The 20,119-nt window shown below is 47.5% G+C and overlaps 3 protein-coding genes across 4 annotated transcripts in view; 2 read left to right on the top strand and 1 right to left on the bottom strand.

The window, feature by feature from the left end:
• Window positions 1-20,119, top strand: part of LOC123754361 (ADAMTS-like protein 5) — a 116,108-nt gene that overhangs the window by 8,868 nt on the left and 87,121 nt on the right. The gene's annotated exons all lie outside the window — the stretch shown is intronic.
• LOC138366041 (histidine-rich protein PFHRP-II-like) lies at window positions 7,058-8,452 on the top strand. Its single transcript, XM_069326766.1, has one exon. It carries the CDS (start codon window positions 7,058-7,060, stop codon window positions 8,450-8,452), a length of 1,395 nt encoding a protein of 464 aa, XP_069182867.1.
• The window catches only part of LOC123754565 (uncharacterized), a 3,708-nt gene continuing 3,449 nt past the window's right edge, over window positions 19,861-20,119 (bottom strand). The window contains exon 2 of the mRNA XM_069326765.1: window positions 19,861-20,119. This exon is cut by the window's right edge and continues 461 nt beyond it. Within this exon, the coding sequence (XP_069182866.1) occupies window positions 19,861-20,119 (259 nt within the window).

The following is a 20,119-nucleotide window of genomic DNA, read 5'->3' as shown; positions in this document are numbered from 1 at the left end:
AACCCATGTTGGCGATTTGTCACGAAGTCCCTTCTCTCCAGATGTGTTACCAGGTTTTTTCTCACGATCTTCTCCATCACCTTGCATGGTATACAAGTCAAGGACACTGGCCTGTAGTTAAGTGCCTCTTGCCTGTCGCCCTTTTTGTATATTGGGACCACATTCGCCGTCTTCCATATTTCTGGTAGGTCTCCCATCTCCAGTGACTTACTATACACTATGGAGAGTGGCAAGCAAAGTGCCTCTGCACACTCTTTCAGTATCCATGGTGAGATCCCATCTGGACCAACAGCCTTTCTAACATCCAGATCCAGCAGGTGTCTCTTGACCTCCTCCCTCTTAATTTCGAACTCTTCCAAGGCCGCCTGGTTTACCTCCCTTTCTCCTAGCACAGTGACCTCACCTTGTTCTATTGTGAAGACCTCTTGGAACCTCTTGTTGAGTTCTTCACACACCTCTCTGTCATTCTCTGTATACCTGTCTTCGCCTGTTCGAAGTTTCAATACCTGTTCTTTCACTGTTGTTTTCCTTCTGATGTGACTGTGGAGTAGCTTTGGTTCGGTCTTGGCTTTGTTTGCTATATCATTTTCAAAACTTTTCTCTGCTTCTCTTCTCACCCTGACGTACTCATTCCTGGTTCTCTGGTATCTCTCTCTGCTTTCTGGTGTTCTGTTATTCCGGAAGTTCCTCCACGCCCTTTTGTTCAGTTTCTTCGCTTCCATACATGCCCTATTATACCATGGATTCTTCTGTTGCTTCTCGGAGTGTGTGTGTGGTGTGTGGTGTGTGGTGTGTGGTGTGTGTGTGTGTGTGTGTGTGTGTGTGTGTGTGTGTGTGTGTGTGTGTGTGTGTGTGTGTGTGTGTGTGTGTGTGTGTGTACTCACCTAGTTGTGCTTGCGGGGGTTGAGCTTTGGCTCTTTGGTCCCGCCTCTCAACTGTCAATCAACAGGTGTACAGGTTCCTGAGCCTACTGGGCTCTATCATATCTACACTTGGAATTGTGTATGGAGTCAGCCTCCACCACACCACTGCCTAATGCATTCCATTTGTCAACCACTCTGACACTGAAAAAGTTCTTTCTAACGTCCCTGTGGCCCATTTGGGTACTCAGTTTCCACCTGTGTTCCCTTGTTCGCGTACCATCCGTGTTAAACTGTTTTTCTTTATTTACCCTGTCAATTCCTCTGAGAATTTTGTAGGTAGTGATCATGTCCCCCCTTACTCTTATGTCTTCCAGTGTCGTGAGGTGCATTTCACGCAGCTTTTCCTCGTAACTCATGCCTCTAAGTTCTGAGACTAGCCAAATGACATACCTCTGAACTTTTTCAAGCTTCGTCTTGTGCTTGACAAGGTACGGGCTCCATGCTGGGGCCGCATACTTCAGGATTGGTCTTACATACGTGGTATACAAGGTTCTGATTGATTTCTTGCACAGGTTCCTGAAGGCAGTTCTGATGTTAACCAGCCTTACATACGCCGCAGATGTTATTCTTTTTATGTGGGCTTCAGGAGACAGGTTTGGTGTGATATCAACTCCCAGATCTTTCTCTCTCTCCGTTTCATGAAGGACTCCATCTCCCATTCTGTATCCTGTGTCTGGCCTCCTGTTTCCACTGCCTAGTTTGACTACCTTACATTTACTCGGGTTAAACTTTAGTAGCCATTTGTTGGACGACTCATTCAGTCTGTCTAGGTCATCTTGTAGCCTCATACTATCTTCCACCGTCTTAATCCTCCTCATAATTTTTGTATCGTCAGCAAACAATGAGAGGAACGATTCTATACCCTCTGGGAGATCATTTACATTTATCAGAAACAGTATAGGTCCAAGGACTGATCCCTACGGGACTCCACTGGTGACGCCTCGCCAATCCGAGGCCTCACCCCTCACAGTGACTCGCTGTCTACTGTTGCTTGGGTACTCCATTATGCAATGGAGTACCTTCCTTTTCACTCCTACCTGCATCTCCAGCTTTTGTACTAGTCTCTGGTATGGCACTGTGTCAAAGGCTTTCTGGCAGTTCAATAATATGCAGTCTGCCCACCCCTCTCTTTCTTGCCTGATCGTAGAATTCAATTAATCCTGTGAACTTCTCATTGCTCTAATGTGAAGACCTTCTGGAATTTCTTATTGAATTCCTCACACACTTCCTTGTCGTTTGCAGTGAATCTGTTTGACCTTATCCTCAGTTTCATTACCTGTTCCTTCACTGTTGTTTTTCTCCTGATGTGGCTGTGTAGCAGTTTAGGTTGAGCCTTTGCCTGGCTTGCTATGTCATTTTCATATTGCCCTTCTGCCTCTCTTCTGTGTGTGTATGTACTTACCTTGTTGTACTTACCTAGTTGTGCTTGCGGGGGTTGAGCTATGGCTTTTTTGTCCCGCCTCTCAATTGTCAAACTGGTGTACAGGTTCCTGAGCCTACTGGGCTCTATCATATCTACACTTGAAGCTGTGTATGGAGTCAGCCTCCACCACATCGCTCCCTAATGCATTCCATCTGTCTACTACTCTGACACTGAAAAAAATCTTTCTAATGTCTCTATGGCTCATTGTGTGTGTGTGTGTGTGTGTGTGTGTGTGTGTGTGTGTGTGTGTGTGTGTGTGTGTGTGTGTGTGTGTGTGTGTGTGTAGTAACCAACCGTCACTGATGCCTGTCTCTGGGCCTTCGTGTGTGTGGACCCGTCACCTGTCACTGTACTCTTTGTGTGTGACTCTGGCCTTCGTGCCTGTGTGTCTGTAGCGTTCGTCTGTCGTCTGTTGGTGAGAGTAGTTTTACACCATAGTAACAGCTTCTCTCTCTCATGCTGGTGGTTATGTCATCTCATACCATCCTCTCTAGTTTCTGTATCCACCTCTCGTCATCTCTCTCTCTCTCTCTCTCTCTCTCTCTCTCTCTCTCTCTCTCTCTCTCTCTCTCTCTCTCTCTCTCTCTCTCTCTCTCTCTCTCTCTTCCCCCCCCCTCCTCCGTCACGAACAAATAGAGTTCAACAGAACTGACATTTAGACACCATGAATGATATTTAGGAACTCTTAAATAATCTATAACACACACAGCAACACAGCTTCCCTGGCTTAATGCCTCGTTTTGACCATTTCTCTCTAGAGATTAGTTATAGTGATCATATTCGTGCTACAAGCTTACCGCCTTTATCCTACATCTCCTCCTGTCGATGATTTGTCTATCAAATGTTACTAATTTTGTGACGTGGATGATTGTGATGTTAGGTGAAGTTGAACTCATCTGTTTGTCGTAAGTTTCATTTATTCACTCGCAAAAATTTGTTGTAAATTCGTCAGTGTCGATTCTTGTGAGATTGACAGTGTTGCTGTCAATCACAGTTGATTGTCAATCAATGTTGCTGTCTACACAGCCGGAGTGACAGTGTTGCTGGCTGAGCGTCTTGTGTTGAGGTCTTGTGGTTGTCGACAATGGTCAGAGAGGTAGACAGTTATGGTAGCAATGGTCTACCTCATACCAGATATGTCACCCTCCTCCTGCTGCTCAGGTGGTGACCTGTCCGGCTACAACGACTCGAGTCGTAGTATGGCATTATTTTTCTGTCTTCAGTGCCCAACCTGTACGACTCCTTACGAGGAGACGGAGAGAGAGAGGTGCGAGCAGGCCGTTCAAGACCGCAGTGCAAGCACAAATTGTAAGCAAATTTGTGCTTCATAGAACTGATGTAGAGATGAGGAGCGTCCTATTGGCTTCTCTCTGGCTGGCTTCCTAGGCTCAGCGTGTACATAGCTATCACAGATTATAATATATAACACTATGGATGGTCATTCCCTCCCTAGTCGAGTAGTTACCCCTCCCTGGTCAACCAGTAACCCCTCCCTGGTCAACCAGTAACCCCTCCCTGGTCAACCAGTAACCCCTCCCTGGTCAACCAGTAACCCCTCCCTGGTCAACCAGTAACCCCTCCCTGGTCAACCAGTAACCCCTCCCTGGTCAACCAGTAACCCCTCCCTGGTCAACCAGTAACCCCTCCCTGGTCAACCAGTAACCCCTCCCTGGTCAACCAGTAACCCCTCCCTGGTCAACCAGTAACCCCTCCCTGGTCAACCAGTAACCCCTCCCTGGTCAACCAGTAACCCCTCCCTGGTCAACCAGTAACCCCTCTCTGGTCAACCAGTAACCCCTCTCTGGTCAACCAGTAACCCCTCCCTGGTCAACCAGTAACCCCTCCCTGGTCAACCAGTAACCCCTCCCTGGTCAACCAGTAACCCCTCCCTGGTCAACCAGTAACCCCTCCCTGGTCAACCAGTAACCCCTCTCTGGTCAACCAGTAACCCCTCTCTGGTCAACCAGTAACCCCTCCCTGGTCAACCAGTAACCCCTCTCTGGTCAACCAGTAACCCCTCCCTGGTCAACCAGTAACCCCTCCCTGGTCAACCAGTAACCCCTCCCTGGTCAACCAGTAACCCCTCCCTGGTCAACCAGTAACCCCTCTCTGGTCAACCAGTAACCCCTCCCTGGTCAACCAGTAACCCCTCCCTGGTCAACCAGTAACCCCTCCCTGGTCAACCAGTAACCCCTCCCTGGTCAACCAGTAACCCCTCCCTGGTCAACCAGTAACCCCTCCCTGGTCAACCAGTAACCCCTCCCTGGTCAACCAGTAACCCCTCTCTGGTCAACCAGTAACCCCTCCCTGGTCAACCAGTAACCCCTCTCTGGTCAACCAGTAACCCCTCCCTGGTCAACCAGTAACCCCTCCCTGGTCAACCAGTAACCCCCCCCCCCCTGGTCAACCAGTAACCCCTCCCTGGTCAACCAGTAACCCCTCCCTGGTCAACCAGTAACCCCTCCCTGGTCATTACTCTTGCAACAGTAAGTAAAGGTTAATGTACAATCCTCAACATACAGTTGGACCTCTGGGATGACGCTGTATAGGTCGCTTGAAGTAGATATTCCACAAGGAGGAGCCAAACAAACTTCACTCTGACACGTTGGGACTAATTGACGACGACATTGGCCGCCAAGCAGTCTGGTGGCCACAGCTCAGGCATTAGTCCAGGATACAACTGGACAAAAACAGCTGCAGTGTCCAGTGTAGCGACACTGTTGCCAGCTGGTCCAGTGACTGATGCCACCTAGTGCAGTGCTTCAACATGATGATCTAAACAATTTTGTCATTTGCTGTGAAATTGTCTCAAACAATTCTCCAGTGATTAAGAGCAGTGGGATTGGTCTCAAGCTGATCGTCACCGGTTGGCAATGTAATAATCCTTGAAGGCACCATTGTAACAATGCTGGAGTGTCAACACTGTAACACTCTTACTACCTTTGTAATGTTTATGACAAGTACTGCTGTCATTGTACAACTATGGCAACACTGTAATGGTTGCTCTAACTGGTAACACCATAGGCTGTAATAACCGCATGATATCAGGTACCAGGTATCAGGTATGAACCAGATACCAGGTACCAGGTATGATATAACCCCAAAGAACTGGGAAGAGTCCGCCCTCCCAGCAGAAAATACTCACACCAGTTATCAGAGACAGAGGGGGGAGAAGGGAGGAGGGAGATGACCAAGATGTTAAAGATATCTTAACAATTCTTACAACCCAGATGGCAGGTAAGATTACTCATATACACATAATGCCGCCACCACTTCTCCTAGACCTCTGATAATTAGCCTAATTGACTCAGCAGAAGACCAGTCAACTAATAACGAGTTGCTTTGAGAAATTTAATCTTTGAATACTTATTGGATGAGTCGTTAACATTTACTTCGTTAATTACAAGGAAAATATATGTACTCATACAAATGCTCAAGACCACAGGTAGAGTCTCCTCTCTCACCTCTCTCCTAGGCCTATATCCAATCAGTTTGAACTAGAAGGGGAATCTTTCCCTGAGACCTGGGGCCAGATTCACGAAATCACTTACGCAAGCACCTACGAACGTGTACATCTTTCCTCAATCTTTGACGACTTTAGTTACATTTATTAAAGAGTTTACAAGCATGAAAACTTCTCATTCAACTGTTGTTATTGTTATAAACAGTTTCCTGGTGCTTCGGAGCTCATTAACTGTTTAATAATTGGAAACAAAGCCCTCAAAGATTGAGAAAAGGTGTACAGGTTCGTAAGTGTTTGCGTAAGTGTTTTCGTGAATCTGGTCCCTGGAAGGTAGTTTCTGGCTTACAGTCTTACACTTACCAGGCCTCTCTGTAACTTGAAACTGCTGTTAACTACTCTTGACCGTCCAGAGGAGGGGCCAGAGCGAGGAAGGAAGAGAGGGAACGAATGGAGGAAGAAGAGAAAGAGAGGAGGATAATAAAGAAGAAAAGGGAGAGGGAAGATAAGGAAGGAGGGAGAGACGTGAGGTCTACTTGTTTGGCTGTTGTAATAATTATTTTTTGTGACCTGGAGATAGAGGTGTGTGTGTCTCCACGAGGCGGCCAAGCCTTCTGTTGTGGGCTGCACGGCGTGTGCACAGTGTGGAGGCAATGGTGGCTGGTGTACACATGTGTACACCAGCTTTGGGGCGAACTTTTCTGGCTTCATTAATCTTCATGTTGAGAGGATTAAAGTGGACCTGTGTCTGTCCTGTCTGTCTGTCCCACTCTGTCTTCCTCTCTGTCTTTGTCTGTCTCTCTCTCTCTCTTTGTACTCACCTAGTTGTGTTTGCGGGGGTTGAGCTCTGGCTCTTTGGTCCCGCCTCTCAACTGTCAATCAACTGGTGTACAGGTTCCTGAGCCTACTGGGCTCTATCATATCTACACTTGAACTGTGTATGGAGTCAGCCTCCACCACATCACTGCCTAATGCATTCCATTTACTAACTACTCTGACACTGAAAAATTCTTTCTAACGTCTCTGTGGCTCATTTGGGTACTCAGCTTCCACCTGTGCCCCCTTGCTCTCTCTCTCTCTCTCTCTCTCTCTCTCTCTCTCTCTCTCTCTCTCTCTCTCTCTCTCTCTCTCTCTCTCTCTCTCTCTCTCTCTCTCTCTCTCTCTCTCTCGCTGTCTGCCTCTCCGCAATAAAGATAATCAAGTAGTGGCAGGACATTACCAGGTACCGCCTCTGAATGCTAAACGTTCCCCATGTGTGCCAAAACTGTACACGACTTACACCACAGCACAGCACAGCACGGCATACACCACACCACAGCTGCAAAGGTCATTCACCACACCACAGCTGCAAAGGTCATTCACCACACCACAGCTGCAAAGGTCATTCACCACACCACAGCTGCACAGGCCATTCACCACACCACAGCTGCACAGGCCATTCACCACACCACAGCTGCACAGGCCATTCACCACACCACAGCTGCACAGGCCATTCACCACACCACAGCTGCACACGCCATTCACCACACCACAGCTGCACAGGCCATTCACCACACCACAGCTGCACACGCCATTCACCACACCACAGCTGCACAGGCCATTCACCACACCACAGCTGCACAGGCCATTCACCACACCACAGCTGCACAGGCCATTCACCACACCACAGCTGCACAGGCCATTCACCACACCACAGCTGCACAGGTCATTCACCACACCATAGCTGCACAGGCCATTCACCACACCACAGCTGCACAGGCCATTCACCACACCACAGCTGCACAGGCCATTCACCACACCACAGCTGCACAGGCCATTCACCACACCACAGCTGCACACGCCATTCACCACACCACAGCTGCACAGGCCATTCACCACACCACAGCTGCACACGCCATTCACCACACCACAGCTGCACAGGCCATTCACCACACCACAGCTGCACAGGCCATTCACCACACCACAGCTGCACAGGCCATTCACCACACCACAGCTGCACACGCCATACACCACACCACAGCTGCACAGGCCATTCACCACACCACAGCTGCACACGCCATTCACCACACCACAGCTGCACAGGCCATTCACCACACCACAGCTACACACGCCATTCTCCACACCACAGCTGCACAGGCCATTCACCACACCACAGCTGCACACGCCATTCACCACACCACAGCTGCACACGCCATTCACCACACCACAGCTGCACACGCCATACACCACACCACAGCTGCACACGCCATACACCACACCACAGCTGCACAGGCCATTCACCACACCACAGCTGCACACGCCATTCACCACACCACAGCTGCACAGGCCATTCACCACACCACAGCTGCACACGCCATTCACCACACCACAGCTGCACAGGCCATTCACCACACCACAGCTGCACACGCCATTCACCACACCACAGCTGCACACGCCATTCACCACACCACAGCTGCACACGCCATTCACCACACCACAGCTGCACAGGCCATTCACCACACCACAGCTGCACACGCCATTCACCACACCACAGCTGCACACGCCATTCACCACACCACAGCTGCACACGCCATACACCACACCACAGCTGCACACGCCATTCACCACACCACAGCTGCACAGAACATACAGCACACCATATCTTGAGGTTACCTAGAGATGAATTCTGGGCTTAGCGTCCCCGCGGCCCGGTCCTCGACCAGGTCTCCTTTTTGTTACACCCCCCCAGGAAGCAGCCCGTAGCAGCTGTCTAACTCCCAGGTACCTATTCACTGCTACACCATGGTGCATGATACACCACTTCACTAAGGTTATGAAGTGAATCGAGCAGTTTAAATAACAACAAAACATATCACGTCAATCTAAGGATTGACGAATCAATCGACGGAAGGAATCACGTCTCTAAGACATAGCGAGTTAGTGTTGGAAGCTGTTTAACACTGAGCCTCTGATCTGGTATAATATTTAAGAAATAGTAATGATAGATTTGTGATCTTTGGTGTTATGCAGAAGACTTCCTCAAGGAAACGAGCCATTGAAAACGAGCATACTTGACCTGACCTAACCTGACTTGACCTGTCAAGTGACCTATTTCACTTGACCTATTTCGTGCGGGGCTGTGTCATCCCCACACACTTTGTGGGGATGATTGGATCTGGGATTATTTTCTTGTAGCATTGGGGGATTACATTGAGCTGATAATAATTACTAGAGATGTTTATCCAGGAAACTATTTATGTTAAGCTGGAATTAAGTCTGTTTTCAACTGTAATTAATATTGAATATCTTTTGATTTACGTCTTAGCATTCAGATTAATCTACTTCACTTGGAAATGCTTCATTGGAATATTTTTTTTATGATTATTCAAATAACAGCAAGAATCTTTTAGTGATAGTTGTTAATTTAAATGTTAATACTGTAGTATAAAATGACTTTTTCTTCTGGCGATAATTCCCTGAATCACTTCTCGTTAATTGTAAAAATTCTTGAAACAGTAATACAGCTTCATGATTGTATAACCTTCCATGAGGTCTGTGGTCTTCCTGGGACCACACCTGTGAGAACTGTGGTCTTCATGGGACCACACCTGTGAGAACTGTGGTCTTCATAGGACCACACCTGTGAGAACTGTGGTCTTCATGGGACCACACCTGTGAGAACTGTGGTCTTCATGGGACCACACCTGTGAGAACTGTGGTCTTCATGGGACCACACCTGTGAGAACTGTGGTCTTCATGGGACCACACCTGTGAGAACTGTGGTCTTCAGGTAGACCACCTGGAGGGTTACTTGCCACATTCCTGAGGGCAACAGTGTACACGCTATAGCAATGTAAACCCATAGTTTATACCATATATTTCTGTATATAACAGAAGCAAAACAGAGGCATGAGATGAAAAGAAACGCTGCCCAATAGGTTCTGTAGGGTCCATCCCGGGCCACTCCTGGCCACTCCCCTCCCCCCCCTCCCCCTGGCCAGTACTGCTGGTCGAGGGTCTCAACAATTACCAATGGGAGACGGGGCATCAAGCCATCAGAGGTCGACTGTAAACTAATGTCTGTCTTTAAATGGCGCGCCCCTTTATCTTCCCTTTCCCCCCCCCCCCCTCTGCCCCCTCCTGCCCCCATCTCTTCTGTCGCTCCATCATAATTTTGCTCTCTTGTTCTCTCCTCCTCCTCCTCCTCCTCCTCCTCCTCCGCCTAAAGGCCTCTATAGCCTCTTCTTTTTTTCTTCTGGTGACTGATCCTCGTGTTGCGTTATTCTCTCCTCTCCCTTTATTGTGTTTTTTAATAGTCTCTCTTCTACCTCCTTCTTCTCAGTCTTCTTACTTTCTCCTCCTCCATGTGTTCTCTTCTGATTGTCTTGCTTCTGATCTTTGTTACTTCTCTTCCACCTCCTCCCGCTCGTCTCCTCCTACACAGACACTAGGAACAAGGAGCAAGGCACGGAGCACCACCCAGCAAGGGGGGGGGGACACGGAGCACCACCCAGCAAGGGGGGGGGACACGGAGCACCACCCAGCAAGGGGGAGGGACACGGAGCACCACCCAGCAAGGGGGGAGGGACACGGAGCACCACCCAGCAAGGGGGGGGGGACACGGAGCACCACCCAGCAAGGGGGGAGACACGGAGCACCACCCAGCAAGGGGGGGAGGGACACGGAGCACCACCCAGCAAGGGGGGGGACACGGAGCACCACCCAGCAAGGGGGGGGGGGGACACGGAGCACCACCCAGGAAGGGGAGGGCCACGGAGCACCACCCAGCAAGGGGAGGGCCACGGAGCACCACCCAGCAAGGGGGGGACACGGAGCACCACCCAGCAAGGGGGGGGGACACGGAGCACCACCCAGCAAGGGGAGGGCCACGGAGCACCACCCAGCAAGGGGGGGGACACGGAGCACCACCCAGCAAGGGGGGGGGACACGGAGCACCACCCAGCAAAGTGGTGGTATACACACAAGGCTAAATTTACTACCTTGACAAATACGAATTGGACCTCAAAAATTGGCTTTGCCCATTTGCAGAGAGCGGAATTGTCAGTAAAGTGCGTGATGGGTGAAGGATGAGGGCGTGGGGGGGAGTGGGTGAGGGTCTGGATGAGTGGGGGTTGAGGAGTGGGTGAGAGAGATGTATGAGAGATGGATCAAGTGGATTAATTCATCAGGAATGCCTTGGACTCGCTTATAAGAACATCTGAATCATGGAAACTGCAGAAGGCTTGTTTGGCCATACGTGGCAGCTGCTGTTTCTGTCCACCCAGAGGATATCACCTTTGTAAACACGCCGAGAGGTCGGCCAGTTGTGTGAGTATGTTCAATAGTCATGGTCCCATGCTGCTAAAATTGTCTCTTGGTGCATCCTACTTTTCAACTGGAATATTTTGCACTTCCTGCCGTGCCTCTTAGTCTCATTTCTCGCCTACGTTTTAAACTCTAGAGAATACAGATTTGGGATTTTTTCAGCGGTCGCTGTAATTTAATGTTTTACTGAATGGATTCTTGCATTGAACAATGTTTACACTTTATCCAGGTCACCAACTCCTTGTGTCAGTGTGTAACAATGTTTTACTCCAGCTGGCACTTGTCTGAAATAGTACCACATTGCCTTGGCATGCCTTGCTTACAAGGATCTTGTTATCCTGCCTGTCATTTGTCATGCCTGTCTAACAGTTACTTTATGTTCCTTAAAATAAAGATCTTCCTACATGAATACTCCCAAAATTTTCACATTGGCTTTTCATTCTGTGGTGTGATTCAACGTTATTTTATGTGCTTTTAGTTTTAATGTTTCGTTTTTACCATAACGGAGGAACGGAAACCTGTTTTCATTGAAAATCATGTTTTTGTGTCACTAAGAGAACTGGTTTACTTCAGCTTGAAAGTTTTAATGTCTTCTCTTTATCTACTCTCATCAAAATCTTGGTGTCATTTACAAAATATTACACGAGATTGTACTTTGTGTCCCCTTGTTGATGTCCTGTCTATCTATAGATCTTATCTATATCTTGCCCCCAAGCCAGACGCTTGGGTGCTAGCATCACCCAACTTTGCAGGGGGAGTGGTCAGGGGTACGGGACACACACAGGCTGGTCGGGGTCGCGACAATTCAAGAGGGAACAGCATGCCGGGCACACTCTCCCCCCACCGACAATTTCCCAGCACTGTACACGGGCTACACATAGGTTTTACACATCTCTAAAACAAACATTTCAAAATAAAAACAAATTATTGTAGTAATATTCACCATTATTCACTGATCTTGGGTAAACTTAAATGTTATGATATTCCTACTTTGGCCGTAGTGGCATAAAACATAATTTTGTCACAGCTTCAATAGCTTGTTCAGCCTCTGCCCCCCCCCAACTCCTGCTTATTTCTCAAAGCAAATGACCAACAATTATATATGTTTAATATTTCTCACCAATAGGCTCCCATAGGAGTTTATTAAATGTAAATATGATAGAGCCCAGTAGGATCAGGAATCTGTACACCAGTAGACTGTTGAGAGGCAGGACCAAAGAGCCAGAGCTCAACCCCCGCAAGCACAACTAGGTAAGTACTGGCAAAATACCCACACGTCAATGGTAGACTATTATATTATTTTTATGAGAGAGAGAGAGAGAAGGGAATGAAACTATCAGGGGAAAGCACCAAGCCATTACGACTATATAGCATTGGGAAGGGGTCAGGATAAGGATCTGGAGCGGGACTGGGGAAAGGACTAGTGCCCAACCACTTGAACGGTCGGGGATTGAACGCCGACCTGCATGAAGCCAGACCGATGCTCTACCGTCGAGCCCAAGTGGTTGTCCCAGAGACACCGAGAGACACAGACAGACACGGGTAACGCCTGCTACTCCCTCCCAACTTAGTATTCACACGAGAATGTACTCTGGAGGCTTGAGCGTACTGGTGAATGATCCGGACCTGACCTGAACCATTATGGGCGCTGCTCCTCTGGGAATGGTAGTTACATCATCCCACTTTACCAGTAATGACTCTCCTGCTGATGTTGTTTTTCTCTTGCTTCATAACACCACGACCACACGAGTCGAAAGCTTTCGAGACTTGTGTGGTTATCTTGAGATTATCTTGAGATGCTTTCGGGGGTTTAGTGTCCCCGCGGCCCGGTCCTCGACCAGGCCTCCACCCCCAGGAAGCAGCCCGTGACAGCTGACTAACACCCAGGTACCTATTTTACTGCTAGGTAACAGGGGCATAGGGTGAAAGAAACTCTGACCATTGTTTCTCGCCGGCGCCTGGGATCGAACCCAGGATCACAGGATCACAAGCCCAGCGTGCTGTCCGCTAGGCCGACCGGCTCCCCAATGCTGTGCATTGATAAACTACAAAGAGCAGCAGCAACAGACAGCAGCAGCTGCACAGCATGACAGCTGAACCACTAGTCATGGGCGACCTAAATATAGGCGAGACTGATTTGGAACCGATAAATCCTCAATTCGGGGAAGAAACGTGGGGAGCAAAGTTATTGGAAGTTAGAGCTGAACATGTAAAGGATAACACAAGAGAAAGAGGAGGTGCACCAAGCGTATTAGACTTGATCGTCACTCAGAATGTGGAAGACATTGAGAACTTGGAATATGAAATACCACTAGGAGTCAGTGACCATTGTGTCCTGGTCTTTGACTATATGATCGAACATAAAACTGTGACCGTCAGGGAAGGGCGAGTTAACTATAGCAAAGGGTTATAGTTAACCCTTTATATAACTATATAAAGGCGAGTTAACTATAGCATGAAGATGAGAGAGTATTTGGAAAATGTGCAGTGGGAGGAAGAACTTAGAGGAAAGACTGTACAGGAAATGACGGATAAAGTTAAATGCAGAAGCAAAGAAGCTAAAGAAGCTTCAAACCAACAATAGGGGCCAAAAGTGCGAGAGAATATAAAAACATAGTTCAATAAACAGTGCCAAAAAGCAAAAATGAAAAGCAGTAGTGAAGGAAATACGGACTTCAAAGGGACTGAAAAAACAAGAATACATGCAATAGAGCTAGGAACGAATATATCAATTTTAGAAGACCATCAGGAAGAAACTACAAAAATAATAATGCTTTTAATGCAGTGAGATGCCCAAAACTACAGTCATATAAGAATTAAGATGGTAGTGAATGACCATTAGATACCGCCACATGCTGGAGAACTGTACTCAAGACAGAGAAAGAGGCTGGTGTATCAAGATGATACCTAAAGTGGGCGTGAGAGTGTCTCTCTCATGTTAAATGCAAGAGGTTAGGATGAGAGTGGAGAGAGACCACTACAGGAGTACCACAAGGATCGTTGACCAGACCACACACTAGAAGTTGAAGGGACGACGACGTTTCGGTCCGTCCTGGACCATTCTCAAGTCGATTGTGACTTGAGAATGGTCCATTCTCACAATCGACTTGAGAATGGTCCAGGACGGACCGAAACGTCGTCGTCCCTTCAACTTCTAGTGTGTGGTCTGGTCAACATACTTCAGCCACGTTATTGTGACTCACCGCCACCACAAGGGTCTGCTAGGGACCGTTTCTGTTGTTCTAGCAACATAACTAGTTGCATCTTGTTCCAGTTGTGTGTCAGTCACCTGACAAAGACAGCTGGCTCCTCCAAATCAATGTTTGCACACAATGCAAATCTATTCAAAGTTATAGAGGCAGGAAGGACCTATGGCACCGTGCAAGCCGGCCAGACACACTCCAGAAGTCAACTCGTCCTCTTACTTAGATAGTACCTGTTGTACCTGTTGTACCTCTGTGGACCATCGTACACATTGGTACAATTGGTACATTGGTATTGGTACAAATTGTGACGACATGGACAGTTAGATGGTAGAATTTGATGCTAGTCACTTTATAGTCCGGAAACAAAATGTAGCTAAAATCTAAACTTAAATGTTCGTAGGCCTAGTATAGGACATATATGTACTATATTAGGCCTCAGCGTGAATTATCTCTAGGATGGTTAGGTTAGATTTTTATTAGGAACATAAATGCATAACCCTTTTCGGTTTGTCCAATTTCACAAGTACCAAATTCTACTTTCCAATTGTCCATTACGTCAATGTGTGAACGACGGTCAACAAGCTTACCAGTAATACGATCTAAGCAAGAGGACGGGCGGCCAGAAGTGGTCCGCAGAATGGCTGCTAGAATTTAACCCACCAAAGTGATTACACGGGCTCACCATAGCCCGTGCTGCTTGGAACTTTTTGTTCCAGGTAGCGAATCTTAAAAACAACAACCAAAGTTAGACGTTATGAAGATTAAGAAAGTCTAGCAAGTCTTACTCTAGTATAAGAACTAGAGTAAGATACTCTAGTTCCTATACTGGTGAATCCTTTGTAGCCTTTAGAAACTTAAATCTAGGTACCTTCGGGCCACTAAACACACGTGAGACTCACCCTTGAACATGCAGCTCCAGCGTGAAAATCTCTTACCCGAGAAAAAGTTAAAACTAGAAAAGGGACAAAGATACGCAACAATGCTCCCTACTGAGGTGAAATACTTGAGTTATGAGGCAGGAGTGAGGGCACGCACCCTCGCCACACTGACAGAGGGGAAAAACAAGGGGAGCGACATGATATATTTAATGAACCGTGAGGTGTCCCCCTCTTAAGGCCTATTAGTCACGGATACACTGCCTTAAATCGTGAGGAGACACTCATATATGGGACTAATAGAGCAAGAACTCGGCAGTGTGATGTTATAGTGGCCAGAATACGTCTAAGATATAGACGTATCTGGCAGCTCTCTCAAAACCCGAATGTCGAATACACCATGTGTCAACTTTGTGAAAGTGTCGAGTACACAATGTATCAACTTTGTGAAAGAGAAAACATACATTCCCTTGAACATTATATTCTAGAATGTCCCATACTGACTGACTTTCGCCCTCCTGGGCTTAGGTATACTGAACTCTGTAAATACTATGAATACTGGAACACTTGATGGTATATTGGACTTGTACTTAAGATTAACTGTGTAATGCATCAGATATACAATGTTTGTGGTGTAACTATAACCTGAGCTTGTAACAGCATCTTAATGACCTTTAGTGGTTAAGAGGCTTAATAACACATTAGTTTCTATAGCAGCTATCTTACCCTGACAAAGTAGGAGAGACATAAGTGTTTGTATATATGCACTTGACCACTGAACTTAACCAAGTTGGGTTTGAGTTGTACTTGACCAATCATTGACGCGCTTCATTGCTGTATGTACGAGAGAAGATTGTTTAAATGTTAAATAAATGTTTAAATGTTTAATATTACATGAACATCGGGGACATCTTCCACCTTCTTCTACAGAACCGTCGGTACAGCACTGATACACATCGTTACCCACAACCTGAGTACTCTCAGTGATGCTACACTGTGTTAACTGTTTTAATAATGTAGAGTGTACACTATCTTGGGTGCATGAACGGACTGCAAAGTATCTTTAAATGGTGGGAGGTACGGGGGGGGAGGGGATGTTCACTAGGGGGCACCCCCCCTCCCCCCACACTGGTGGTGGACCAGAAGGGCCACACTGGCGGCACAGGCGGAGGACGGCTCGAGTCTCCATGAATGGGAATTTCGTATGAAGGGAGATGCAAATTGTTTACTAAAAAGTTACTCCAGTGATCCCACTCTGGCCACCGCCCTCTATGTTATTTCTCGTTATTGTCGTAAATGTTTTCACAAACAGCGGGTTGACCTCGACTGTGGCAATGATTCGAATGGGTTCGAATCCTCGTCACGGCCCTTGTGGATTTGCTCGACTGTGGGTTTGTCCGGTCGTAGACGCCGTCAGCTCCCAGCTGTGATGCGATTGTTGTCCATTTTTGTACCGAGATCAGCGTCGCCGGTTGGGAATAATGCAACCTGTTCATCATATAACTATGACATTGCATTACATCTGTTGGTTAGTCAGCAACACACAAACATGTGTTGCTGTGCGCCTCACGTGTGTCTGACACCTGTCCTTATACTGGGGACCTTCATAACTTTTTATTGCTACGTTAAAATAATATATCAACCTCACCACAATGGCGAATTGAAAACTACAAGTTTATACATCTTGGTAAGCTTCAGTTACTCTCTAAACATAAACTGGTTTTAATTCTGCGGTAATATTTTGCTGTGGGATTAAACTGTGACATGTAAAATGATCTTTGCGAAACTCGGCTTTTATATATTTTAGAATTTTATTTAATTATCATTTTATATCTGCACATTTGATTGACTGAGAGGATTACCAGCTACCATTGTGTGTATCATGGCTTGGTTGAAGAAGTGAGAGGTTGTCGAGTAGTTGATCAGACCACACAGTAGAAGGTGAAGGGACGAGACGTTTCGGTCCATCCTGGACCATTCTCTAGTCGACTCAGCTCAATGGTCCAGGACGGACCGAAACGTCATCGTCCCTTCACCTTCTAGTGTGTGGTCTGGTCAACATTCTTCAGCCACGTTATTGTGACTCATCGCCTTGTCGAGTAGGTTAATATTATGTAGAAATGGGTCGAGGTACTCACTGAAGTCTTGGTAGGTCTTGACCGGCTCCCGTCTTGAAGACGGGAGCCGGTCGGCCGAGCGGACAGCACGCTGAACTTGTGATCCTGTGGTCCTGGGTTCGATCCCAGGCGCCGACGAGAAACATTGGGCAGAGTTTCTTTCACCCTATGCCCCTGTTACCTAGCAGTAAAATAGGTACCTGGGTGTTAGTCAGCTGTCACGGGCTGCTTCCTGGGGGTGGAGGCCTGGTCGAGGACCGGGCCGCGGGGACACTAAAAAGCCCCGAAATCATCTCAAGATAACCTCAAGATAGGTACAGGACTCATGAGTACACGATGAAACACAACTTTTGTGTTGTGTTAATAAATAACTGCAACACAATTATTCTTCTCAAACTTTGCTTTGACCTTTGCTTAAGACAGCTTAAGGAAGACGTCTTGAGGGTACTTGAAGGCTGCCGACTCCTTATCTCAAGCTGTGACACTTTGTTTCCTGAGTCAGAACCTTCAGGTCCTTGAGCTCAGTGAAGTAAAGGTCAAAAACTGTGAGTAGAATAATATCTTTTTTCTATCATTTGAAGATATAAATAATCAGAAAATAACACTTAATACCCAGGAACGAGAAAAAAATATTACACAGTAAATTTCCATTGTTCATAGTAAAATAAGTGATGAGGATTTACACGACAATATTGACCAGACCACACACTAGAAGGTGAAGGGACGACGACGTTTCGGTCGGTCCTGGACCATTCTCAAGTCGATTGTCTCACAATCGACTTGAGAATAGTCCAGGACAGACCGAAACGTCGTCGTCCCTTCACCTTCTAGTGTGTGGTCTGGTCAACATACTTTAGCCATGTTATTGTGACTCATCACCTGCATACACGACAATACGTAACATTCCGCTTGATGGTTAACTCATCCTAACGTTAAGGTTATCCAAAGCTGATTTTCTGTGTTTTCCCGAGACGCATCGACTCTAGTAGTACCCTAAAGTGCGGGTAAGGTTTGAGAGTGGCGGGAGTCCGGTGTACAAGTCCGCGAGGAACCATCCTCCAGTCCTGAACCATCCCTTGTCTGGTGTCACTGGTTAAAAAGCATGGGCGTTAAACCAGCATTGTATTTACAAATGTGTAATGTCAGAGTTTGCGTTTTGCAAACACAAAAGTGGCGTCATGTGTGTTAATTAAGTGTTAATTTGAAGTTTTGGTAATGAGACATTTTGTGTTTGAACCAAATATGTTTATCTTAAATTTGCGATAAAAGTTACTGAGGGAGAAAATGTGGTGCATATATGCATTTTTCCAGCGCTGAAAACCTAATATTTGGATAGGATGCAAGTGGATAGTATCCTGGGATGATGGGGAGCGGTGGGATGGAGAGGTGGTGGGAGGGGACTAATGGTGAGGGGGATGGGGAGACCATGGAACCTACTGTGGTTATATGTAGAAGAATGTAACCAAGAGCACTACTAATATATTAGTTCTCATTCTATTTTATAAGCAGCTGCTCTGTTACTGTCTGTGTGCACATTATCTCCGTCTTTTTTTTTTTAACTAAGACTAAGGTTCATAAGGGCTGTCAAATGACGTGCCTAGTGAAACTGCAAGCAAGAGCTGTTATCGTACCTCAGCTCATCTGAAACCTGCTCCTGGAAACTCATTTATTTCATGAATGTACTTTTGAAACTATCACATAGGGAGCTATCATAAAGCAACAATCATATAAGGAAGAGGCTGAGACCGGAGCCAACTGTGTGCCAGAGCCTTCATGTGGTCAGGTGACCTGATCTCCCGTGTATCAACCTGTTGAGTGAACCAGTTCCTGATGCCAGTCAGCCTCGGAGTGAATGATCGCTGATGGAGTGATGTTCTTGAGAATGGCGCTTCCGTCACGAGGCTCTTGAAAGTTGAGAGTATAGTGTTCCGGGTGGCACCTACTGGTTGTCCACGGAGTTGGGCCAGGTGCGGAGCTTTAAGAATGTTGGCCTTGTGCATAACAGTAAGACCACCACACTACCGTTCACTACCACCACACGCTGCCGAGGAATGGAATGATCAGGAGAAAGCGCCAAGCCATTACCACTATATAGCACTGGGAAGGGATCAGGATAAGGATTTAAGATGCGACGGGGGGAAAGGAATGTTGTCCAACCACTTGGACGGTCGGGGATTGAACGCCGACCTGCATGAAGCGAGACCGTTGCTCTACCGTGCAGCCCAAGTGGTTGGGCCACGCTGCCGAGGGCGGCTGTGTGGCCGACACAGAGAACACAACACCTTGGCACTGAGAACAAAGGTGTAAGAACCGCAGCAAGAAAGGTGCCAGCGGGAGCCCTTTGGTAATGTGGGCAGGGAACCGTCAGCCCTGTGGGGCGGCGTTGTCACCTTCCTGTGAGGTGACAGTGGTGTGGGGGCGGCGTTGTCACCTTCCTGTGAGGTGACAAGTGGTGTGGGGGCGGCGTTGTCACCTTCCTGTGAGGTGACAGTGGTGTGGGGGCGGCGTTGTCACCTTCCTGTGAGGTGACAAGTGGTGTGGGGGCGGCGTTGTCACCTTCCTGTGAGGTGACAGTGGTGTGGGGGCGGCGTTGCCACCTTCCTGTGAGGTGACAAGTGGTGTGGGGGCGGCGTTGTCACCTTCCTGTGAGGTGACAAGTGGTGTGGGGGCGGCGTTGTCACCTTCCTGTGAGGTGACAAGTGTTGTGGGGGCGGCGTTGTCACCTTCCTGTGAGGTGACAAGTGGTGTGGGGGCGGCGTTGTCACCTTCCTGTGAGGTGACAGTGGTGTGGGGGCGGTGTTGTCACCTTCC

This window comes from Procambarus clarkii, chromosome 18, assembly GCF_040958095.1.
Source record: "Procambarus clarkii isolate CNS0578487 chromosome 18, FALCON_Pclarkii_2.0, whole genome shotgun sequence".
In the NCBI taxonomy this organism is placed as follows: Eukaryota; Metazoa; Arthropoda; class Malacostraca; order Decapoda; family Cambaridae; genus Procambarus; species Procambarus clarkii.
The sequence above is the reverse complement of the archived record's forward strand: the minus strand, read 5'-3'. Positions and strand labels throughout refer to the sequence as shown.